General features: G+C 47.3%; 1 protein-coding gene across 2 annotated transcripts; it reads left to right on the forward strand.

Annotated features, from left to right (window-relative positions):
- Positions 1 to 9,404: 9,404 nt before the first annotated feature.
- On the forward strand, positions 9,405 to 15,298 carry LOC144100325 (sulfotransferase ssu-1-like). 2 transcript variants are annotated; one of them, XM_077633303.1, is made up of 3 exons: positions 9,405 to 9,477; positions 12,772 to 13,401; positions 14,439 to 15,298. In XM_077633303.1, exons 2-3 carry the CDS (start codon positions 12,782 to 12,784, stop codon positions 14,761 to 14,763), a joined length of 945 nt encoding a protein of 314 aa, XP_077489429.1. In that variant the 5' UTR covers positions 9,405 to 9,477; positions 12,772 to 12,781; the 3' UTR covers positions 14,764 to 15,298. The 2 variants fall into 2 exon arrangements, with proteins under 2 accessions (XP_077489429.1, XP_077489430.1); XM_077633304.1 differs by lacking the exon at positions 9,405 to 9,477 and adding an exon at positions 10,778 to 10,830.
- Positions 15,299 to 17,712: the final 2,414 nt, after the last annotated feature.

Below are 17,712 nucleotides of genomic sequence, written 5' to 3' on the forward strand. Positions count from 1 at the left end.
AGGGGCTGGCATCTCATGTTAGAGTCGTTGGTAGCACGGCGGTAGGCGTTCTTGCTCAAGAAGCCCGGTCGTATCCATCTTCTGTGGCTGTCTCAAAGGACGAAAACTTCGCCAGGTAGCTAATGGTGCAACACCTTTCTGCACTCCGGCCATATCTGCATCTCCCTTGCGTTGCGTGAGGCTTCTCGCGCGACAAAGCTACTCTCTTATACCGACCGCGCATCAACTCTTCCTATACGCCGGTATGAATGCACAAGATTCACCGAGCCACGTCACATGGGTGCGTGCACTGTGATGTTATGGCTGAAGTGAACCATTTCGTTTAAGCGTACCCGCGTTTTTATGGCGAGCATGACACAATTCTGGAATACACGAGAAGACTGAAAGTCCCCTTGGACGACGTATCTCGCATCGTGTACCCTGAAGGTTCCCGAAATGAGCGCAGATCAGTGTTGCGACCACTCGAAGTTTTCAGACACTGGATTTATGGAACAGTGGTAGAGACGCACTCATTTACATCAGTGAAGCAATAGATAATACACTTCAGCATTCCGTATGCTTATGCAACTCAAGGAAAAACTCTATGCTGTGCTCTAGAACGCCTCAACGCTCTCCCGCTGCCCTTAAGAAAATGCTCAAATGATGTCCTCATCAGTAGTCAGCCCCGAAGGCATGCCAGGTGCTGCTCAAGTTCCCGAAGCCTTCGCGATGGCGCGACATATTACGAATGACTCTTTCGCTTGTATGTCTTTCACTGATATCCTTGCTCCGTACATGAACACCCTTGCGTCTTTACGTTCCCCTCTTCCGTTTCGCCCGGTGCAGGTTAGGCGACCGGACCACCCCTCTGGTTATTCTCCCCGCCTTTCCTTTTCCTGTGTCCCTCCCCACGGCCAGCGGAAGTTAAAGGGCAGGGGACGTCAACAAGCTACTTTTGCCTCCTTTTCAGTACATCCAGCGCGCTTACGTATTACGCAAATGATGCACCTTCTCGGACTTGGCGGAATGACGGGTATTTTTCTTGGCCCGTCGGACGCACCGTCGTTTCTTTACTCGGCTGTGCTGCTGTGTGCGCAGCCACGGATGAACATGGTCGAACACGACTGCTGTAACGCCGCCGACCGCGTCTCTCGGTCCACTGAAATAGCGACGGGCGTTTTTCACAGCCCCCAAATTGCATCGCCACGCGGTTTGCATAGTGAATAAAAGAGTGAAAAGAACGCCATGGGGTAACTTTACAAAATGGCTGGCGGTTTAGCATGGCCCACTGAGCGCCGATTAGTGTCACGGTCGCTATTGAAGCTTTTGAATGATACTGGCCTTATCTAACATTAAAATTGACGCAATTACTTAAATCATTAGCTCAGGCTAAGCAATAGCCGGCAGTCCACTTTAACGCTAATTCCGCCTGTGCAACTACACCACCTCCGCCGCCCAGAAACAGAACAGTTCGATCTCAAGCTACCTAAACATAACGCAAGATATACACACTAAAGGAAAAACAAAGTCAAAATTAAGGTTTTCTTTGTGTACGAAAAGGACCAGTATGAAGAACTGCATATTCTCAATCCGCCAGATCATACTTTTGTGATTAAAACACCATAATAGCGGTGAGCGCATGGAGCATACGGTGCTCGTGATGAAGAGTTAAGTCGCAGTGTGTATTATTACGCAAGTGAGTCGTTTCAGCCAGGAACAACACTCATCGTTCATTAGAGACTAATACAGATGGAGGGGCAGAGTAGGCTCGGAATCTTACACAAGGGCCGCCCTCTGAGGAATAAGTCCGTCCGCTGCGTCCGCGCCCCAAAGATATTGTAGGTGCAACGTTAAGAGACCGCAAGCGGATGGAGTGGGTGAGGGAACACACATGGGTTAATGCATTCTTTGCATAAAAGGAGCGCAGCAGACGGGACCAAGAAAAGAAGACACAAACACGGGTCTTGTTTTCTTGGTCCCATCTGCTGCGCTGTTTTTATGCAAAGAATGTACCAACTAGCCCGGCTTATTCCTCTTTTGCATGGGTTAATCATATGTTAGTCTTAATCAGGTGGAAGAAATGAGCTTAGGCAGGGCATGCAATGCTAAGGCAAGATAACCGCTGGTCCTTAAAGATTACGGAATGGATTCCAAGGGAAGGCAAGCTTAGCAGGGGGTGCAAGAAAGTTGGGTGGGCGGATGAGATTAAGAAGTTTGTGTGGTACGATGGCCGCAGTTGGCAAAGGACGTTGTCAGTTGGAGAGATATGGGAGGGGCCTTTGCCTTCCATTGGGCGTGGTCGGGATGCTTATGATGATCACGTTATCGCCCATCGATGACATCCAACGTCTCGCTCGGCAGCAGGTTGGTCATGTGCAGTTGGGTTCCACCTGTACGCACCTAGACATTGACTGGAAGACCGCAAGGAGTTTAAATGGATAAAAAAGTGCCATAGAGCACTACAGTGCAAACTTCGTTATATGTAGCCTGTGCTATGTGCAGATTTCAAGCCAGAGCGGAGAATGAGCTGGTTAAGTTATTTATTTATTCAAAAACTTTAGGGCCCACTGGGAGCATTAGATAGGTGGGGATATAGAGCAGGACACAGGTCTTGCACACACACACACACGACAAAAAGGCACCATAGAGGGCTAATGCGATATTTAGGTACAAGCCAAGAATATGATTGCAATATGATTGCAAAGCAAATATTCTTACAGAAGCGTGTTTGCAAGTTGTTACCACGTTGATTAAAGTTTTCCGACACTGCCTTTTGGACATTCCAACCTGTGTCAGCTCGGTGGCCATTTAAAGGGGCTGCGAAACACCGCTTGAATGGATGCCGGTTACACTTCAGATGGATTCTTTATGTCGCACAGATGCTGACTCAAAAAGAATTATGAGAATCGATGCATAGAAACGGTAGTTATTCAATGAAGAAATTTCGAAATACAAGCAAACAAAATGCTGCCCTCAACTCTATTTTCGCGCAGCTTTCCATTCCCATTTCACTCTCCCAATGACGACACACTGAGCGACCAATCAAAACAGCCTATCTTAGCACGTGGCGGAAGTTTACACTCCATGGTTGCCTGTTGTTCTCTGTAACTTGTTCATATCAAGGCTGGCGGCACTGTTTGCATGGTTACAACAACCATGTGAACGCCCAGCTGACCCAGCGATGCTTCATCGTCACCTCGACGGCGCAGAAGGAAACACTGATCAGTGACGTTCCCTCAATTATGGATCCCACCTTGAGCGCGAAATACTGCGATAGTGTGACAGCCTGCGCAAGATATCAGACACATTTAGCATAGTGTGTACCCCTACTGCGTACCGCCAACCATTGCCCCTGGCGCGCTGGTTCGTCACGGCGAGCAAGGAGCGCGCGCTGTTAACGGGAACGTGGCGCCATCTGGCGCCGCCGCCCGGTGATCCTCCAAAAGCTTACGATGCGCACTGTCTGATAAATGTGAACTGAACGCATCATTCTTTGGGGACCCAAACGAATGCTTATAAAGTGCAATGGCTCGATCGGATCAACTCCGCAAAGCCGCTCTCAGATACATAGAGAGTAGCCATAAGTGTTTAGTGCTAGGTCGTAGGATGTTTGCAGAGAGGCGCGAAGTCCTTCGATGCAAAAAGTAGCCAGTGCCTCTGGTGGCGTGTTTTTGTTTTACTTGATTTACAGTGCTTTTACCTGAAGCAAACAAGTTAGTTTTGTTAATGTAATATAAAACACAAAAACTTGACAGAACGTATCTCTAGTTATTAACACAATTTGCAGTATATTTACTCTTTGTCCAATCATAAAGCTCGCCCTCCGTGGTGTCATATCCGATGCTAAAAACTGCCACTGTATGGTGACGCCGTCAGCGCCATGAATTTGTTTTTGCGAGCTAACTAAACTATTAAAAAAAAACAGGAGTATACGCGGTACGACCGATACTAATAGCATCACTATAACTCATTCTATGTAACCAACGGTCAAGACAATGCCCTGAAAATGTGTTTCGGGGCCCCTCTAATCTCGCGCTTAATGAGTGTTCGATTTCTCCGATGCATTATTTCTGACAGGAGCAGCATTAAAGTATGTAGGCAACATTACACGACGCGCAGTTAAAGGTAGTTTAACTCCGCCTATTCCTTAATTCTGCGCAGTTATGAGGCAGTAATTAGTAACCTAGCTGAATTACTTTTTTAAGTTTGCTTTTGTCATGTACGCCCTCAGGCAACCGTTACACGGTGACCGGCAGACTGCCTTCCTTCTTTAATCGATGGCTCGGAACTAATTGTTTCTCTAGAAGACCAGTATCATTTAAATGATAAGTAAAAAGTTCTTAACGTCTATGTTCAGCCTATTGCAGACTAAGGGTCCTAATACGCAGTCAAGCGTTAGAGGCACTTGACAGTGATTCCATAAGGTGTTCATAAAGGGGACGCTCCTCAGCATACGCTGGGAATTCTAACAAAACATGCTCCGCTGTTTGTACTGAGCCGGATTTGTCGCAGTGCGGACTGTTCGCTTGACCTAAACGGAACTCTAAGGCGTTTGTAAATGCAGCATTTAGAAGTTGATGATAAAGAGCTTCCAGGTGACGAGAGTGGCTGGTGTGCAGAAATTTATGACGTGTCAGCACGATGCACAGCCGGCTTTTTTCTTTGGAAGTGCCTTTTTTTTAGCTAGTTGGGACGCCTCTGACCTGATGAAGAAAATCACTTTGTTATTCCGGTATTGATGACCTCTGCGGGCTGCTTCATACGCTTTTTCGTTGGCTTCTGTCTCTCTCTCCCTGATTGAATGTAAAATACCCAGGGAGTACCTTGATGAGTTTCTTTTGATGCGCGGACAGTCGTGTCACGCTGATTAGCTACTCCAGCGCTCCGACGCTAGAACTTTGCGTGAAATGCTTCTCCCAGTGGACGGGGACACCCGGATCATGCACGTGGGCGACACAACCATAAAACGCGAGATTGAAGATCGCAGACTGAATAAGTGCAAAATGGTGGTGTGCATTTTTAGACAACGAGTGCAGTAAGTGTCGTCGTCTTCTTCTCCTGGGTGCTTCAATGTCCTGTCTGGGTCATTAAAACAGGAAATATGTCGAGTATAACCGCTATCGCTGTACAGGAACACTTGCGCTTTCTGATTGATTCTTGTGGCACATATATGCCTGAAAATTGTCCGCACATCTTTTCAAAGTCATTCGTGCTTAGCTCAGGTCATACTTCCCAGTTTAGCGATCACGAGTGAGCCTGTTCTGGCGAAGAAGCACACTATGTCGGCCACAAACAATCGCTTTAGGGGGAACAACAGCAGCAGCAGCAACCACAACAACCACGACGATGACGACGACAACACAGAGCAGGGCCGTCGGCGCCGGTGTCATGGCCAGTACACCGCTGTGTGTTTGCGCCATTATTTTTGGGGACAACAACAACAACGACAACGCCTGCAACAAATAACGCCTGCTCCAAAGGTGAGGCCGCACTCTCAATGGGCGCGCATGTTCAACTTAAGCCTCCCAGAGTCTCTTTCAGGCTAAGCTTTTTCTTAGGAAAAAGTCCTCCCAGTACTGGCTGCAGTCGCAGTGCGGCCTCATGTGTGTCCCAAGCCGGATGCCCACCACACATAGCCAGGGAAGTATACGGCCATCCACATCCTCCAGGCCTGTCACCAGTAACCGCTAGCCGAGAGACTCGTTGGCACGGCAGCCGTGGGCACCAAGTTCCGCTATCTGAGTGATCATGTGTTTTCCAGGCAGACGGCGTTACACATCGTTAGAGTTTAGTGTAGTCCAGCGGGAAGACCAACTGTTGAACATGCTGGCTTCGATACGCGCTTGCAGGATAGTCGACGTATAAATCTTGTGGATTACGCGCCATGGGAGGACCGTGAACGAGCCCGCTGTGCAAAAGTGTCGCCATCTCGTGTCGCCAATCGACGCGTCTCATCGGCCATGTATAAAACGGGTGCTATGAATGGTCGAATTTGTAGCTGTGCGCTCCGTTTTGTTCAAGACGAATAGAAGAAGACGCACACAATTATGTACTTTCAGGCGGGAACCAAACGGGAACAGCGTCTATGAACAAAACAACATTTCGCGTGTCTGCTTTCACCTGTTATATACAAGAACAAGGGTGATAAATGTCTGTGCGCAGTTGAACCAGCGAAGCAAACCAAGTGATTCAGGGAAGCCTGCCACTAATTAAAAAAAAAAGGGTTTTTGACGTAAACATAAGCGTTCTCAAGTCCGCACACATTACCAGAGTGAGCGAACTTCAAGAACAGTCGAATCATGTTAAGTAGTAAAGTAATTGTCTAAATTTTAAAAGTCATTTTTTTTTGCATTTGCATATAGGTGCCTCGTTCCAGTTGGAAATATATAGCCAGCCGTTGGCAATAGCCATATCTGTTTTCAGAATTTGGGCCATTTTATCGCGCCTTTCGACAACCATGCGCCTGCGGGGAGCGTAGAGGAACATCCGTAATCCGTAAATATCGACACTCCGTGACACACGTACCACCTGACAATGTCCCCCCCCCCCTCCCCCCCCCCCCCCCCCCCCTCCATGCTGTGGTCCTCCTCGCTACTACGCTGCTCCTCCACAGGTGGGGCGGGTAATGCCACGTTTCACGTTGCCGCGGAGTGTCGCCATTTGACGGACGTCGCTTCGCGCTTCCCGCAGGCGCGTAGTTGAAGAACGGCGCGATAAAATGGCTCCAATTTGTCGAGCCACAGCGGCGAGGGAAATCGCGTTTTGTAATTATAAAAACTGATACGGCTATTGCTAACCGCCGGCTACAAATCACTAATTCAAATCATGCGCCTATCAGTAGTAGTTAAAAAGGTAACTATTAAAATTTACTTTATCAGTTTACTGTTAGCATGAATTGCCTGTTTTTTGCCTTCCGCCAACACTGGTAATACTATGCCGCAAAAAGATTCGCTTTACCCCAAAAACCCTACTTTAAGTGACAAGTTTCACTGAAACAACTGGTGTATTCGTAAGAGGCTTGCAAAGGAACCTCTCATCGGACTGTTTAAATAAAAAAAAAATGATTCGCGAATAGGAAAATAAATGAAGAGCGTTAACTAAAGTGTTTTCACCTAAGCTTTCGACAATTCGGATACCGTCATGTACTCCAAGAAACGACGTTTCGTTTGGTACCACTCGCATCCCTCTGCGACCACTGGTTCGACCGCCACAGCCCTCCGAAGGTCGCCCCATTACGGTTTCGAGGACCAAATTTCGACGGTACGAATCCCTCGCACAGACCAGGCTCCAACTCTAATAACACCTTTGTGCGCCTGAAAACGTTCCCATTAGTCTGCCATCACTCCGAGTCCTCTGTGCCAAATGGATGCGCAACCATTTTGTAACCAATGTCGGGCCCAAGTGGCACCAGTCTCGGCACCCGCTCAGGGGGTTCGTATATAGGGGAATGCCACCGTGAAGGCTAAACCGGCCGCCGTGCCTGTCAGACGACTGCGCGCGCGCGCGTGCGCGGTTACGTGATGGGGTTCACATTTTTCACGATAATGCAGAAATTTGATCACCTGACTGGCCGCCATCTTGAACTCTCGGACTGACAAGAAGCGTTCCAAAGCGAGCAGTAACAGCTAACGCTCTTAAAAAGCTGTGCGCTTTGCTTCCAAATGTACTCGCAGATGCTGGTAGTGGCCGCTGGGCCCGTGCAAACACCGAGCAAGATGCGGTAACGAAAAAAAAAAAATGCGCCGCTGCTCCGCCGGTCCTTTCTCTTTATACTGCTGAATATCATACAGTCGGGAAGAGTGCCGCTTTTCCAAGTGGCAGCGATAGGTAATACGAGATGACGTAGTGGAGGACTGCGGACGAATTTCAGCTATCTGGGCTTTTTTAACGTCCACTGACATCGCATAGACAGGTAATGCATATCACTCTGTCAGCATTTGATAGTAATTCTTTTCCATCGCTGATCACATGTGCTCTGAATCTCAAACAAGACAGCACACACGGTGCGTTGTGCATTTTTCTGCTTCTTGGGAAGTGCTAATCTTGTAACGTATTTGCTAGCTGTTATTGTAGCTGCTACCGCAGCTTCTGCCATTCAGCTGTCTTAACTCGTTGTTGCTGAAACCCTGACTGAGCACTGAGTGCAAGGTTGTGAACTATCAGTGTGTGCCCTGTGTACCCTGCAAGTAATGGCCAACGGACAAGTGGAAAAGTGATCTCCCTTCGCTCTCCCCCCTTTCTATGTCTCCCTCCGTTCCCCTTATCACGTGTAGGGTAGCATACTGGGCGCTGCCTATTAGGCTCCCTGCCTTTCCGTTCGTCTTTCTCTCTCGCTCTCTCTGCTACCATTGCCTCGAGGCACGCATAACAAAGCATGCGTAAAAATACCAAGACTTTCCATATCTGCATAGAAACAGTTAAGTGATTGGTCAGGAATTTACAGCGTAGCTATATTTTCCTTTTATGAACTGAATTCATTTCTAGCTCTTGCTTGCCGTTAGATAAATCTCTACAAGATTTTTTTATGTTGCTCAGGTAAACCGTATGTCGGTTACTGCATAAATAGACAATATTTTGCTTTTTTTTGTTACCAAACTGGGAGTAGAGTGGACTGTGTAAATTATTGCAATGCGGTTGTTGTCAAAGGTGAAGTCGCTGCTGGATTTCTCAAGGTCCTGGACCTGTGTACACCTATTAGACGCTTATTGAAGGGCTGCTGTTGAACATGCAATTGGAAAATTGTAATCGTCCACAAACGTTCATCCCTGTCTGAGGGCCGCGTTTTCAGATATGTAATTGTATAAATTTCTGCTGTATAAATTCGTTAGCACAATAGATGGTGATTTTTGGCCTCAATTTTGGATGCATACGCAGTTATGTGGGTTCTAACTTTAGATTTCCTAGGTACTCTATGCCAATACCTCTATGCACGCAACTGTTAGGCTTTGGCCTTTTCGATGAGCTGTTTCAACGAGCGCCTTTGCACTGGCAGTTATCGCAAAGAATAGAGACAGGGGCTATTTTTATGAAAGGCTTTCTGTTCATTGCAGAGTTCTACGCTACCAGCTGCACACAATTGAGCACGCACCTGCAGGCCGAGGGCAGCGTGTCCTGTGTAGCTTCCTGCTAGCAACGATATGCCAGGCGACGACAGGAAATTAGAAAGAAAGCGATGGCGACATTTGTCCCTTTATTCCCGTTGTGAGACACCTGCAAACTTTGACATCCTGTTGGCCACAGATGTGTACGTAGCTGTACAGTAAAGCTAACGCACGCACACACGCACACACACACGTACACGCACGCACACGCACGCACACAGACACACATAGAGCTGAACCATTTTACCGGCATGTGTTTTACGCCAGCTGCGCGGGAGTTTCGTGCTAGGAGAACCACGGTAAGGTCGTGCTTGCGTGGAACATCACGAACGAGTGTTACTGAGTTCTGTATGACGAGGGCTGAGTGACGAAATCGCAAATACGAGGAACAAAATTTGTGAGTTGGCTGTTGTGGCTTTTCTGGATTTTGTGTATTTTACTGCAAGATTGCTGTGCAAGTTAGAATAAATTACCTACCATTTGGTGTGCTTTTCCGACATGAAGGCGAAATGCAGGAGGCAACCTCCAGTGGATCTCATACCTTTCTCACGACCACCCGTACTCGGCGCGTCACGCGACTACCATGAGTGCTTAGACCATAACTAAGACTAATGTGGACGCGAGCCGCTTGCCTGATTGGCGGCCTACGTGGGGCGGTCTCACGTGGCGTGGTTGCTTGCGACGCCAGACTCTTTGTGCTTTTCTTAAGTTATCTTTAGCACGATGACACAACGGCAAACAGATATAATGCCCTTTAAAGGTTTGGCTTTTATTGTCTGTTTTTTTTGTATGTCCTGTAGTTTGGGCGCACATGCAATGTATTATTGTTGCGGGCATACTATAATGCTAAGGTCTGCTTGCTAGTTCGCTTCCTATTCTTGAACAGCGTGTTGTGATCGGCAGAAAAAAGTGGTGCTACAGTTTTTCACCGAAAAAAAAACTAAGAATAAATACCCATAGGAGAGTGCTTCTGCGACGCATTTGGAATATAGGAGAATATTCTAGAAAGTGTGAACAAATTTGTTTGCGAAAGTTTTGTTTTTAACAGCCAAAAATATTTCACAAATCAGATACGTTTCTTACCTATTGGGTTCACAATCTGAATGTGTCCCGCGCTTAATCCAAAGATTATTTGCTTTCGGTCAGCTGCTGAATCTGTAGAGATTTTTGGAAAGGTCTTCCTGCGATCGCAGCATCTTCCATCGGTCAAGCGGGGAAATTTCGCCGCCAGAAAATAAAATATGGTGCAATTTTAACGTAGTTAAACCGAGTAGTAGGTGCGAAAGCAGTTGAGGCAACTCCGCCTCAATGGCAACCACATGCAAGATCTTATCGTCAGCCGCGCTATCGGCAGCTACGCGCAGGAGTGGGAGTGAGCAGCTGCGTAAGGCCTCCGCCAATGGCGCTTCATCAAAGGTTGAGGCTTCACACATACCTCGGGTTTTTTAGCTTTGCTAGTTAAGTGGTGATTTCGCTAAAGAAAGAAAAAACTAACGCGTTGCCGTAGAAACCATGCGCTATTGCGCGATGCTTGTTCACTGGCGTTTGGCAAGCCGGCCAGCGTGAGGCCCGAACCACGCCATTCACGTAACATAATGCGTCTTTTTCTGTCGTTTTGAATGCGGTTGTGGGATCGTGCGCGCAATCACGGACAAGAAGGCTGCGACGAACGAACCAGCCAACGATGGAATAAACAAACGAAAGAACTCGAGGCGAGAGTTCCTGCTTTTAGTACGGAAGCACTATTCCGGTGGGTAAACCCCAAGCACGATCTTATAATATTTGTGGGTTTTCGAATATCTTGAGATGTTTGTAGGTCTGTGCCAAGTAAACGCAGCAAATAAAAATCAAATAAATATTCGCGACTGGGATTCGAAACCACAGCGACGCGAACAGATAAGCCTCGCTGATCACTGATCGAGAGCACTAGGCTATCGCAGCATCTTTTTTTCCTTTACTGCATGGAAATAGTGCCGAAAGAAAAATCCAAGCATGCTTACGCCACAAAACACAAGGCCACCTTACCGCTGCACGACCCCGCCTTCCGAAACATCAAAAGTCTGGGAGGCACACACATGCATGCAGGTAGGGGAGCCAGTTAGGGGCCTCTAACTAGGCTGTCGCCGCATCCGAACATTCTTCTTGTTAAAGTGCACCATACTCTCGTGCTGTGCATTGCACGTCGTCGTCTTCATCAACTTCCGTTCGCGGTGCGAAGACGCAGACCGTGAATTCTCTTTTTCATCGTCGACATTATCGTTCATGCAAATCTGCTTTCGCTTGTTTATAGAATTTAGACAAAAAAATCAGCGTCATTTTTCATCAAGGCTAACTGTTTAAAATAAGGCACGAGAAGGGCCCACGTCTCGGAACGCCATCTCGTGAAGCCTAGAGGAAATAAATACGTATTTCACTTTCCAACTGTGTGGGCCATTGTGTCCTTTACACGGTTCTTCAAACATTTAAGTTGTGATTGCTGTCCAGTCGCTTCTCTGCTACCTAGCCCCACAAAACGTCCTCCTGAGGTGCACTGTAGGTGTGCCGGCCAACAACGGACAACCGAAATCCGCTACTAACACCTGCAAGGACCGTTAGGGTATCTTAAATAAAAATAAATACACACAGGCGAGATGGAAGCATTCACGTTGGCCTTATTGTAAAGCACTGTAATGACGCCAGTCGGCAAAGGAGCGAGACGGTTAGGAATTTGCAAGAAATTGTTTTTCTCATTAAGTTAACAATTCACGATTTAAGTTTATGATATAGAGACCAGGTACTCACAGTAAATTATGTGTGTTACAGCTGGTATCGATGCAGTAGCTTACTAACATCGAACGATCCTGACATCAGAATACACTTCTTTCTGACATGCGGGAAAGGAGCTTAGTGAAATTCGCATGAGCATTACGTGAACTGAGCCGGCGGCCACAAGGCGTAGCTGCTAAGACAAGCCATAGCGTACTGTGTCCATTACAGCCTTCCAAAGGGAACACATGATGTTCAAACCCGGGGAGTTGTGTAGTGTTTTATATCAACATAACTAGTTCTGCATGCGAGCCTTTTGGGAAGAAACACACAGATTATCTTTTGTGTACAAACGCTGTAACAGACTTGCATTGCAGCACTGACACCTCGTTGGTCTGAAATTCTCTTTCAGAACTTTTATTTGCTTCCATTTCATAAAATCCATTCATCACGGGCTCAGCACCGTGTGCTACCTGTCGGTTAGGCCCAAGTACCACGGGGAAATGCTAAGCTCTTTGTGAAAATGAATCATAGATTTGGACATTATGTTCGCTGTGTAGTACCGAGATAGCATTTTAAAGCACTCTTGAAAGCGGGCCTCACAATAAAACATATATTTCAACATGTCAGTACACAATGCACAAGATATCCATGGAGCGTGATAGTACTGCGGCCTGGTGGCTAATAAGGCAAAGCAAGGTGACTGAAAATGAAGAGGTAAAGGTCTTGTGGTACATGAAGGCTTATCCGACACACAATGGTGAACTGGTTGAAAGTGTTTCTCCAACATAAGCAAAAAGATTGCGCCAATGCAACTGCGTTTCTCGAAAAAAATAGGAAGGACGTAGCGACCAGTCGTGCCCTTCGTTTGGCTCCATCGCCAGGATTTTTATAAAGTCAGAAAGTATCTACAGTGTCGCCTTTATTTTTATTTTTCGTTTTTCAGCCAAGCTGGCATGGCGGCTCGGAAGGCAGAGTCCATGTTCCAGGTTATCGATGGGGAACGGTACATCTTCTTCCGTGACCCAACCAAGGTGCGCGAGGCGCTGCGATACCAACCGCGCGAGGGCGACATCATCGAGGTTGCCTATCCCAAGTGTGGCATGCAGATGATGCAACAGATGATACAACTCATCGTGCACGACGGCCGAGTCGCCAAGAATTTCGGCGAGTTTAGCGCGAGGGCACCACATCTCGAAGACTGCGGCGGGTCCGTGCCAGATGGGGCTCCGTTGCCGAGGCTCTTTCGAACCCACATCCGGTTGGGGAAGATAGCCGTAAACCCGGCAGCCAAGTACATCTATGTGGCGCGCAACCCTTGGGACGCCTGCTACTCCCAGTACATTTTCAACAGACAGATGCCCGTATGTCCTTTGCAGGAGACCTTCGATGAATTCCTCAATATGTTTCTGGATGGGGCATTGACCAATGGCTCCTACTTTGAGCACGTCAAAAGCGGATACACGAGAAGAGGCCAGCCCAACGTCTTCTTTGCGACATACGAAGACATGGTTCGCGACCCGGCTGGAACATTACAGCGCCTGGCCGATTTCCTGGGAAAGAACTACGGAGAAAGGTGGGCTCGTACTTTTCCTTATTGACACGCAGGTGGCGTATTAAGCGTTTTAAGGCACGTGTAAAATCCAATTAGCATAAGATGTGAAAAAAAGTTGTTACTCCTCCAAGGCCAGCCCCAGTAGTGAAAAAGACGCGCAGAATTCTAGAAACATGCTTGTGTAGTTCAAACGTGTTTCGGTTTAATTCTACGCGCAGAGGACGCATGCAGGTATTATTTCATGGACCGTGTGGTGGAGAAGTAAATATAATCCTGCTTTATTTTCTGGGTTTGCAGCTGGGCTACTATTAAGCTTTCTCTGGGATACGCAAAAGGCTACTGTTTCCGTACTCCTATGTTGTCTACGCGAAAATACGTGTTTTAATAGTTCGCGCATCACTTACTGGATTGTCTTTCAGGACTCTATACACAGTTCAAAAAGTACTTCATTGCTGCGTTGGCTAAAGCTTAGAGAAGGTGAACTGTCTTAGTGAATAAGTCACAAGAAAGAGGGGAAATATTCTTAATGAAACTTTTTTTGCCATTGCATACTTAAAATTTGAGCCCTTAGGTTTTTCTCGCACTTATTTATTTTTTGTTGGCAACATTCACGTATAGCAACTCCATGAGAATCGAATGGTAAAATGGCGGGTGTCTTCGCATCGTACCTTTAACGCGTGTAGGAACAGAAATTCGGTGGCTAAGTTTCAGTAGTAATGAACACGTTACATTTCTAAAGAAGGCCGATTATTTAAAAGTATTGACAACTGTAGAGCAACCGGAAAGATCGACACGAAGCCTAATTTCATTATATATTGACAATGCTAGCAGCACTAGCAGTGGGAATACTACCGTCTAGTGACGTCACATCCCCCAGCCTCCGGAAGTGCTGGCTGACGAAATCACTTCCAAACAGCCAATCGGCTAATTACACGACAAATGACGCATTTTGGCCCTATGAGGTCTCTAATGATGCAAGCACTCATCCGCATGGTGATTACATGCGCATATCCACACTACTGGCTTTTACACACACCTCTGACGGCATTTCTTTACAGATTTCGTAACGACAAGGAGCTTCTTGCCTCAGCCGCAGAAAAATGCACGCCGACCTACCTGAAGAGCCTGCTCCAAGTGGAGACTGGCAGAATGGCGGCTTTGATGATCCGTGCCGCCGGGTTCTCGGAGGCTGTGAAAGCAGCGGATGTGGGACAAGGATCTTTTAGCCTGGTGTGCCGGCCCGAAGTCGGAGCCTGGAAGGAAGGCTTCACAAAGGAGCAGCTAAAGAAAACAGTAGAAAAGATTGAAGGGAGCATTGGAAACGAGTTCGTCGGAAATCTGTGGGTTAGAGAGTGGCGTGAGGTTCGTGAGGAATCTTCATGAGCACTGAACAGAGCGGATTTTCAAGAAAAGTTGTAGCTTTTCAAAGACTTTCATCTAAGTATGAAGTGAATGTCCAGTTCATTTGTCATGATAATGAGGAGTACCTTTCAGTACGGGAATATAACAGAAGAAACAGCGAGAAAAAATGATCGGTTCAAGCAGTGCTTGTCTAGCGTAACTAACTGACCAACGGTAAAGTAACCACGCCTTAGATAACAAATGTCGCCTTGGTAAAGCAATTAGTAATAGTTAACATCTCTTCCTAGGTCTCGGAAGGGGCTACATAAACGGCAAAGTAATAAAGTGCATACATGCGAGTTTATTTCTCAAATTACTGCGATAACATGGTCATGTTTCATGCTCTCAGATGTATACGTGATGAGAGTGTGGGAAGTTTCATTAGAAATCTGGGTAATAGTGAAACTAGCTGAGGCATTCTCTGCAGATTTTGGAGCGAAAACACCACTCTCCGAGCTGCAACTTTCAAGTTCAACAAGGTCTCACTTTGGGCTTGAGCCAGGCTTCAGACGCCTGACGTCATACTATGGGATTGGCCACAGCTGGAGCCGAACTCCGCCTGTGCCGCGCCACTGGCCTCGCCGCTGCGCAGAGCCACCGCCGTTCCACGTGACATGACCGCGTGATTAGCCCTATATAGCGCTCGACTCGCTGCCATCGCTTCAGTCTGGGCCGCTAGGGGGCTCGACTCGGCGGAGCGATGAAGGCCACTCTTTCACTCATCTGACTATGTATAACCGTGTTAAACGCCTGGCATTTTTGGGAGCAGCCACTTTATTATCATGGCGTCATTGGCTCGGCGCTTGGTGCGGGAAATTGTATGTTCCGAAGGTAGGAAATAAGGCTCCGATTTGCATGACTTGGTGCTGGTGACAGGGCATAGTTGCGAGCTCGCAAACCGCAGCCTTAACGTAACTTCTAACAGTACTTGTGGTGCGCGTTATTCATTTCGTCTTGTCCTCTATTCCCGCGCTGTTTTACAATGAAATAAACAAAAGTGGAAAGTCTTGCAAGCAAGTCAAACAGCAACTGTGGTAAATGAAAAGCAAGACTGCCGTCGGATCAAGGGCGATGAAAACATTTTGCTCGCAAATCTTTCCACACTCAATCCCTTATGTCCCCGACCGATATTGAAGCCTGGAATAACGCTAGCAATTCACTAAATCGCTATAAAGTTGATGCTAATGAATTAAAAAATTCGGGACCGTTCAAGCTTACTGTCATTGCTTACTAGGTCCTGACCATAGTAATCCGGGAAGAGCAACCTAGAAGAGCAACGCTCGGGAAGAGCAACCTGGGTAGCACAAAAGGCCCAGCGCTGAGAGCACCTGCCACCACAGGGCAGTGGCGCATCGCTTAACCGCTGCAGCACTGCGCCAGGAGAGGTGAGGTTTCCCAGGGATCTATGAATGCAAAGAAGAGAATGACCTTTTGTGTATATGATCGCTACAGGGCGGAGCCGCACTTTAGGGCGGAGCTTAAGTGTCCTCTCCAATCTTTCCCATAGTTACCTGACGCAATGCAACTGGAGCGTCGTGCCGTTTTCAAAGCATCTGCATGCAGCACACACAAAAAATAAGATGTATTCCCGATCTAGATTCCAGCTTTCGCCGTGAACACAGCGCAGATGAGTTTCGTGGTGCCTCATACAATGTGTACGTGTTATTGGTTTTAAATAAGGCGTGTTGCCCGGAAGAAGGAACAGCGTTGCGGAAGAAGTTCCTAGCTGCACGTGCGCTGTGAGGATGCGCAGAAGGTCCGCCTTTTAAAACCAAGTTTGCTGGAAAGTCGGCGTTTGCGTGCGCTAGTTAATGGTTTGACAGAAAAGAACCCTCCCGGTTCGTCTCTGGTAATTGTTTAAAGAAATTCGCAGTTAATTTCATAGATGCAAAGTTCAGCGCCCTTTTGAGAACATTTGAACCAGTAGAATTTTCTTGAACTTCATTTAAAATCTTCATACGGTCACGGAGCGCGCTACCAGCAGTGTTTCCGGTTAGACCTGAAAACTGAAAATATTGGGCGCAGCGATCGCAATATGTGCATCGTTTCCAAACGTGACAATACGGCGCTGCACTTCCCGAACAGGAAGTTCCTCTCCAGCATACTGGCGTTGTCCTCGGCAAGTTCTGGATGAAGGCCGTGCGCACGTTGCAGATGTCTCGCAGTATGAAGGCGAGGCGCTTTCCATTATAGCGTTTCTATTTGCAATATGTCACCAAGTCGCAGCTCGAGTTGAATATGATCACGTCGTCCAGACATACTTCAGTTAGGCTCAGTCGATGTGTCCCGATCCAGCAAGCTCATTCCTATGGCTGCTATGGATGACAGGTGCCGCGAATTCACAGTCAGCGGGGTTGCACCGTACTCGTAAACGCCGCTGAGTACTTGTACCGATGCTCCTATCCTGAAGTGAGGGTAAGGGTGTCAATATTATTTTAGAGACAAGCACAATACATAAAAGATAATTGCTTGTCAGGCTAAGGATGCAGCCATAAACTGAACGGCGTGCTTCGTAGTTCCCTGCGCGACCAGGGAAATGCACCTCAATGTCTGGCCGCGCCTCTGTGCAGTGACGAAATTTAGGTATCTCGTGGTTTCTGTTTTGCGAAAAGTCGTCGAGAGACGTCAATTAGCTAAACACCCAAATAAAACACGCAAGCATCAGCCCAAACACAATAAAACAGTGACTCATCAGAATGATACTGCGAGTGGGTGCGGTCGAGAAACAGATAATAACGATGACCACTAGTAATTTTCTCCGAAAGGGACAGTCGTTATTGTTGTTGTCCTCTTTTGGAGGGGCACACACCCACAGTGGAGCATTGGCCAGGGTTCCTTCTAGAGTAAAACAACTGTGAACAATGACTCATTTAAGGTAGTCTTAAGTGGCCTTCGACTACGGCACCTTTTTTCTTCTTTCCCACTCACATT

Source organism: Amblyomma americanum, chromosome 8, assembly GCF_052857255.1.
Source record: "Amblyomma americanum isolate KBUSLIRL-KWMA chromosome 8, ASM5285725v1, whole genome shotgun sequence".
Taxonomy (NCBI): domain Eukaryota; kingdom Metazoa; phylum Arthropoda; class Arachnida; order Ixodida; family Ixodidae; genus Amblyomma; species Amblyomma americanum.

Coding starts and splice junctions, on each gene's coding strand:
- LOC144100325 (XM_077633303.1), top strand. CDS start 12,782: ATGGCGGCTCGGAAGGCAGAGTCCATGTTCCAGGTTATCGATGGGGAA. Junction 13,402..14,438: donor GGAAAGAACTACGGAGAAAG/GTGGGCTCGTAC, acceptor ATTTCTTTACAG/ATTTCGTAACGACAAGGAGC.